Here is a 7,789-nt window from a genome sequence, read left to right as displayed (position 1 = left end):
GCTGTCGGTCACCTTGGAGCAGGACTTCTGGGGCTCGCCGTGTGTCACCTGCACAAACGGGCACAGTCTGTGTGAGTCAGACAACGGGGCGCAGACCACCCCACTGGCGAGCCAGACCAGGGCAGGAGGAGAAGAGAAGTCAGGTGGCGGAGGTTGGCTTTCCGCCCTGGCACGGACCCTCTACGGCAGAGGCAGTGCCTCGGACACGAGCAGACGGGTAGGTAGAGCCGGGAGGTGACCCCCTCCACCCACCATCCACCCCGTGGCGCAAATGAGGGGACGGAGGCCCCCGAGCCTCTGGTAACAGGACATGGTTTTTTCCTCCTCTGCCACCTCTGGCCTTCCTTGCGACATGGCAAGGCCAAGCCCTGGCCTTTCCTTTGGTCAGCCTTGCTGTATCCACCCTGGGCCAAGCACCCCATCTTGAGGAAAGCACCGCATCAAACCCTCCAGGCCTGCCCACAGCTTGGGGTATCCCATGGCCACACCAGCAACGTGAGGCCCCGACCCTCACTAGTGTCCCCTGCCCACCACCACCTCCTGCATATGCTCTGCCCTCCAGACCCTCCTTCCAGCCCCATACCCGGCCAGGCCTCTCCAAGGGCCTGCTCCTCCCGGAGCACGCTGGCCACTGGCCCCAAAGGCCCTCTAAGAGCTTCCCCTTGCTTTTCCCTGACAAACCTAGAATGGCAGCATCTCGGGACTGAACTGCGCGTGTGGGTCACTACCTGGCCCAACCCTCCCCACCACTGGCTCACAAGGTCTCCGGGGGCACCGAAGAAATGCCTGGCATTCAGTAGATATTTGGCGAATAAATGAATGAATGTTAAAGCCTGGACCGGCATACAGGCCTCTCGGTGCTGGGTTAGTGTTGTCTCTGCTTCCTCCCTGTGAATGGTAGTGGGCAGCAAGGTCCCGACCCTGCGGCACAGCAGTCCCCATGAGTTTTAGAAATATGCATAGGGCCCTCCCTGGTGGCACAAGGGTTTAGTTAAAGCGCGGCACTACAGAGTTTGCAGCAGACGCTTCTGTATGAGTTCGATCCCCGGCCAGGGAGCTGACCCACGTGGAGCGGCAGACCCTTCCTGACCTGCCTGCTGCTCCCCTCGGCAGTTACTTCAGTATATTTGCCTGTTCTGCTCCCCACTCTGCCTCTGGTAAATCCTCTCTCCGCCCCCGCACCTCTGGCCTGTACCCCAGTTCCGTATGCATAAATAAATAAATCTTTAAAACAAGAAAGGAAGAAAGAAATACGTATGCCTGAGCCTCACTCTTGCAGCGGAATCAGAAATCCTGCAAGTGGAGCAGGCCTTGGGTATTCTGCTTCCGCTTCCTGGGCAAAACTTCGGTGTCTAACAGGTGAGGACCACGGTTGTGGAGGCTGCGGCATCCTGTCCTACAGAGCGCCACAGTCTACAGACCTGGCACTTTGTCTCTTTGTCCCAGCGAGGCTCAGTGAAGGTGTGAAGGGAAGAGCTAGCGACCTCAGTTCATTTCTCTGCTGTCACCTCAAGAGTAGCAGTCCAAAACCCCAATTTCCCTGCCCCCTGCCATAGGGGCTAAGTCAGGCTCACGTGCTGCAGATGTGCTGGGCCGGCAGAGAGCCCCCAGCCAGGGGCTCCCTTTCCACATGTGAACAGGCCTGGTGATGGGTCCCCCCACCCCCATGGCAGCAGGAGGGAGACTGATTACAGCTCTGCCTCAAGAAGCTCCTGCACACACACTTTGTGTGTGTGTTTAAAGAAGCATTGACTGCATCTCAAACCCTGCAAGGCTTTCTGATCTCCCAGTGGGAAGGAAACATCCTCAGACTTTGAGCCTTTTCTCAATTATCTCAAGGAGATGATTAACTCCTTGCACGTCCTTGTCAAGTCGACTGGCTTCTCCATCAGCACCACTGTCTGCCTGTCCAAACTCAAGCTGGTTCTCTGGATTCTGACCCCCTAATTCTAGGGGTGGAGGGGGGCTCCATAGCTCCATTCTCCTGAGAGCTGGCCCCTGAGATTGCGCTCCACAGAACTCACCAAGTATGCGAACTTCCAACAATGCCATTGCCAAAGCAATCACTTTCACACTCTCCAAGGTGCAATTTAGGCGAGTTCAAGAGGAGCACGTTTGTTCAACCTGGCCCAACACAACGACCTATTTCTGTGAGAGGTAGCAGGGCACAGGCGTAAGAGTGTTTAATGTGAGGAAACTATGGGGGGATATCAGGGCCAAGTTTCAAGGCTGAAGCGGGAGGAAGCGAAGGGACCTCTGCCTTTTTTTTTTTTTTTTAAGATTTATTTATTTGTGCATACAGAACTGGGGTACAGGCCAGAGATGCAGGGGCAGTGAGAGTGGGGAGCAGAACAGGCTGACTGACAAAGTCCACTGCTGAGGGGAGCAGCAGGCGGGTCAGGAGAGGTCTGCGGTGCCATGTGGGCCACCTTTGGGGCGGGAATCGAACTCGTGCTGCAGAGGCTTTAGCTTCTGAGTGCTGCGCTTTAACCCGCTGCGCCACCAGGGAGGGCCCAGGGACCTATTGCCTTTTAAGCATTGGTGGCCTCTTGGGAAATGGCCTTGCTGAAATGGGGTGGGCACAAGTCTGGCCCATGGCTATGGCAGAAGCGCCCCATCTGTGCTGTTGCCAGCCCGGGTTCACCCTTCCCACCCAGCGCTCACCATGCCCCTTAGCCAGCCATCCTCCCCCGACCCCAAACATGATCCCCCTGCCCAGAGCTGCTTCTTCCCCTTGTCAACTTTCTGGCACTCTCCCTGCTGTGTGGGAAGGTCTGTCCTTACGCATTAAGTCTTGGGGCAGACAGTTTTATTCATCTATGCTTTATTAATTCTGACCAAGTGTGACTTCCTGAGGTCTGCTGTGTGTCACCAGGGAAACGTGGTCTCGGTCACTACAAGAACCGAGACATGGGTTTTATTCACATTCACGCTGAGCTGGTGACAAACGGCACCATGGAGCTAAGTCCAGTCACAAAGTTGCTCAGGGACAGACCGAATGAACAGGTGTGTGGACGGTGCTCTGTGCCCACCGCCCGCTCTCGCTCCACTCTGGTTGCGAGGCCTGGCAGCGGTGTGGACAGCAGAGAGGAAGCCTCAGTCCCAGGAGCTTACCTCAGTAGCTGGCCCATTTGGGTGATACCCCAGGCTTCCGAAAAGGAGAAGAAACCCGAGTCCGAGGTTACCTGTCCTTAGCTGGGCTATACCGACAAGGAGCAGCGCATCCGAGAGGTTAATGACGTCTTAAAGGCCCACAGGGCAAAAGATCATTTTTTATGCTGTGTTTGTCCTCGCCCAGCTCCCTGCCCCTGCTCTGCTGCTTTCTCCTGCACCAGGGAGAGAGGGTTCGGGCACAGGGATTTGCTAGCTGTCACTGTGAGAGGGGACATGAAGCTCCTTGGCTATCTCCCTGCCCGAAATCAGGGGAGCTTTCTGGTCCAGTGGAATCCGCCCTCTTCTCCCCGTTCCCAGTGCCATTGCCATGAACAAACCTCCACCGGACCGCACTTGCCCCGTATGGCATGGCCGAGTCAAATACTTAACATCACAGTTGTGGGTAAGCACAGCCCCGCTGTGGCGTGGGGTACACTTATGCTAAAGAATAACCACTTTTTATTGGAAATCCAGTTTTATTCAATCTGACCGTCTTATCCTCATTTTACCTCCTGCTTTGCCCCCCATCTGCTGTGCTGGAGTTGGATTGAGACTTTGAAAATGCCAATCTGAGACTGAGTCACCTCTGGCTTTAAATTCAATGGCGCCCATTAGTCATCTGCGTTCGATGCAAACGGCAAGACATTCTGGTAGCAGCTTGCAACAGTGGCCTTAGCTGGGGCTGCCCTCCCCGGGTTCTCCCCACACCCCACTTTCTCTTCCTGCCAGGGTGTGCCCCCCCCCCAGACAGATGATTTCTCCTGGGAATGGCTCAGTTGAGGCTTCACATGCTCTAGCCTGCAGCAGGTCCCATCTCTGAGCCAGGCACTCTGGCTGCCCGCTCTTGCTGTCCTCAGTCATCTACTTGCCTCGCCAGTGCCACACTGTCAATGCCATCAGGGCATCGGTCCCTTACACTGAGCACAGGGCCTGGCAAACACTAGGTGACTGATCACGTTGCTGAACAAACGAGGAGGGGATCAGCCTCGCTTGGGCCTGGCGTGGCTCCTCGCCAGCATGCAGGCCCACAGGCCGGGACCAGAGCCGTCTCCCTGGCTGTTGTTTTAGGAGGATGGCCACAAAGACGATGGTTTCTGGCATCTTCTGTAGAGACAGGCCAGCACCACAGTAACTTGATGAGACACACTCCTGTCATACCTAATAAATTTGACAGCCTGTCATCCTCCACGCTCGGGGGAAAAAAAAAGAATTATCTGGAAGTGAACTTAGAAGAACCCTAGATCACAAGAGCTCAAAGTCTCAACTCCAGACACATTAAAGAAACCAGAAGAGAGGCTAAGGAATGTCCCCACCATCCTCCTGGCAATATAAATGTCATCTGACTTTAAAGACAAAGCTCTTCTCATCTAGACTGCAGCCAGAGGCTTTGGGCTCACTTCAAGGCAGGAACCTGATATGGGGGAGTCAGGGTGGGGCAGGTCTCTTGATTCACCGGTTAGCTTATTAATGATAAGATTTGGGTGTCAGTCTCACCCTTAGAGATGTCAGTCTGGGGATTCTTCTGGCAACGCTCGGAAGCGCAGACAGCCCCGTGTTCTTGCTCTGTATTCCAGAAACTCCTGTGACATGACAGATCTTACTCTCTCCACTGAAGGGAAACACATGGCCTCATGCTCTTCCCTCTGCCCTGCTCTCCTCGGTCCCTCGATCCAGCTCTTTGGCTTAAACTCCAGACCCATCCATCCCACAGTCCCTCGCCCCTGGCCTCTCTGTCTCTGTCACTGGTACATTCATTTTTCCAGAGCCTTGAGCCAAGATTTTTAACCCTTCTGCTTGTCTGGAGGACTCCTTTCCTAATTGATTTTCACAAAAATTGATTTGTATTGAGCACCGGCAAGTGAAATGCAACACACACACACACACACACACACACACACACACACACACACGTCCTCCCTCTCTGTGAGACCTGCCTGCGTGAAGGTCACTGTCAACAAACTGAGCTGATCTCACAGAATCATTTCTTTCGGTGATGATGGGGTGTGGGTGAGATGGGGAACAGGTCTGCTCTTCCCACCCCTACTTCAGGCAGCAGAATCCAGTCTGGGCGGCCTTTTCCTATTGCTGAAAAAGTCTTATGGACAAGAGAAAACCACCATGAACAGGACATGAACTGAGCTTAACATCTGAGGTACAACTCAAAGTTGAACACGGGAAGCTGGTCCCAAAGCACCCAAGAGTTTAAAAGCGACAAAAGCCCAACTCCGGAGGAAGCACAGCTGAGTTTAATAACTGCTGCTTCACACATTAAACAAAGCTGTCAATGCCGAAAGGAAAACAACTGTGAGTGAGACAGAGGCAAGCCAGAGCCACCCACTGTCCCCCCCACGCTCCTGCAGGCCCTGGTGGGGTTCGTTACCAGGCGCCCTCCACGTGGGGCTGAGGAGCTAACCCCACAAGCCCCCTCACCTGGGACAGCTTGCAGACCCCCGCAGGGGTCAAGCAAAGCAGCCCCCCTCTGCCCCTCCCTCAGCCGCCACCACCCACTCAGGGAAGTCATCTGAATAGTCCCTGATCCCCAAAGAGCCCCGAGGAGAACAGTAGCTGCAAAGCCAGAATTTCAGTCCCGAAGCACTTGCTAAACTTCTGGCAATTCAAAAATGTCAAACAGACGTGCTAGTGATGAAGAGTCCCTGACCAGCCAGACCGGAGAGCGGCTGGCCATGACTAACATCAGTGATCAGTGGGGGCAGCAAACCCACCAGCCGGATGTGGTGTGGGTCAGGCACTGCCCTAAAGTAAAGAAATAAAACCTTCCCTTTATTCCCAAAGGGCTTTATTTCACCAGGTGCACAAGGCCCAGAGGGGTTAAGTGCATTACCCCAAGCCTCAAAATTCAGAGCTGACCCCAGTGACCGCCTCTCCATTGCCTCTCTGGACATTAACCACAGACGTTCTGGAAGGTAAGGGCCATCCCATTTAACCTCTGACCCTAGTAGAAGTAACTCCAGCTGACCCTCCCTGAGTCCAGACCACCCAGGGTAGGGAGGATTTCATCTCAGACAATCGTGAGTCTCCCCCTTCTTACACCCCACCAGGCGGGTCCCCAGCCAGACTCCGCTGCCTCAAGCCACACCGCCTCCAGTGCTGAAGTTCAGTTGACCGCCCAGTTGAAGCTTACTAGAGATTCTGGTGGGAAATTGACATCCTTGAGATCATTTTTTCTAAGTTTGTAAGAAATATAAGGGCCGCCCCCCCCCATGTTTCTGCAGTATAACGTGATCATTAGAAGACGTTTTCTGAACCCCTTTTTGTTCCAAGGCTCTGTGCAGCAAGCCTCAGCAGACCATGTCTGCAGCCTCTCTGGAGTTTCTTATTTTTTCAGGGCCAGGAGAGGGGGAGGGGCATGGAGGGAGGGAACTTGGATCTTTTTGCTTAAACTCTCGCAGGACCAATCAGGAAGCCAGCGTCCTGGGAGCGAAGTGGCACCCCAGACCCGCTTGGGACGAGGACTCCCAGCCCGCGCGGCCCCGCGCCACGGCTCACCTGCACGAAGCCCCACAGCGGGTGGAGCGCGCAGTGCAGCAGCAGCGAGCAGCCGCCGCGGAGCACCAGGTCCGGGAGGAGCATTTCGGCCCTCGGCGCCCGCACTCGGGAACTGTCAGGGGAGCAAAACTCGGGTCAGGCGGCCGCTGCGCCGGCACCATCGCGGGCGCGCACACGCACCCGTAGCAGTGGGATTGGGGTGGGAACCCCCCCCCTCCCGCACCCCGGAGCGCCCTCACAAAGCAAGCCCCTTCCCTCCAGCTGCACACGTGCTGACCCTTCGTGCATCCTCAGAGAAGCCTGCGTCCCAGAACACACACCCTACCCGGGCGCGTGGCCCCTGAGCCCTGCGTGTACGCCTTGGCTCCACGCACACCCCCATACTCCTTTCTACGTGCACACCTGGCCCCACGGACGCTGGACACCTCCATAGTCCAGCACACTGACCGAGCCTCGTTGCGCTTCTCCAGAAACAGTCATTCACAACTCACTCCCACTGTGAACACTCTTCATCGCGGGCGGGCACCGCTCACTCTGCGTGCACAGCCACAGTATCCGCCGCGCACAGCCACCGACTCGTGTCTGCACACTCGCTGACCCTGCAGGCACAGGCACCACGAAACCACACGCCGCGTGCACCTCGCAGACCCGCCGGTCCTCACTGCGCACATTGCAACACAGGCACCTCGGTGAGCACCCCCACTTGCTCTGCCCTCGCGCGCTCTCCCCAGCCGGGGCTTCTCGCCCAGGGCGTGAGCTTCCCCCAGCTCTCCATCTCCGCCCGCAGCCCTCAAGTGCCCCACGCCACCTTGTCCCGCGGCGACCCCAGCCGAGGCTCGGCGCGGGGAAAGGCGGTGCGCTGTCCCCCAGCTGCAGAATCTATTCCCAAGCCTCCGGACGGCCCCCATTTAAAGCCGGCCGCCTCCCCAGTCCCCCCCCCGCCTTCTAGGCGGGGCCTCGGTCCTCACCCTGGCGACTGCGCGGGCGCCTGGGGGCTTCACATGCCGAGGAGGAGCGCGGGGCACTGGAGCAAAAGTTTGCGCGCGGCTTGGGCCTCCCAGGCGGCGAAGCCGGGACCCCGGCGCGCGGCTCTAGCGTGGGGCGCAGGGCTCGGAGGCTCCGGGCTGCG

General features: G+C 56.8%; 1 protein-coding gene across 1 annotated transcript in view; it reads right to left on the bottom strand.

The window, feature by feature from the left end:
* Positions 1-7,519, bottom strand: part of PRIMA1 (proline rich membrane anchor 1) — a 46,004-nt gene extending 38,485 nt beyond the window's left edge. The window contains exons 1-3 of the mRNA XM_004681596.2: positions 7,469-7,519; positions 6,661-6,772; positions 4-48 (exon numbers count right to left, since the gene is read on the bottom strand). Coding sequence (XP_004681653.1) covers positions 4-48; positions 6,661-6,744 — 129 coding nt within the window. The 5' untranslated portion in view covers positions 6,745-6,772; positions 7,469-7,519. The remainder of the gene's footprint in view (positions 1-3; positions 49-6,660; positions 6,773-7,468) is intronic.
* Between the last annotated feature and the right edge of the window lie 270 nt (positions 7,520-7,789).

The sequence above is a fragment of the Condylura cristata genome, unplaced genomic scaffold (assembly GCF_000260355.1).
Source record: "Condylura cristata isolate star-nosed mole 26May11 unplaced genomic scaffold, ConCri1.0 scaffold00013, whole genome shotgun sequence".
Lineage (NCBI taxonomy): Eukaryota > Metazoa > Chordata > Mammalia > Eulipotyphla > Talpidae > Condylura > Condylura cristata.
This window is presented reverse-complemented; position numbering and strand designations above follow the sequence as displayed.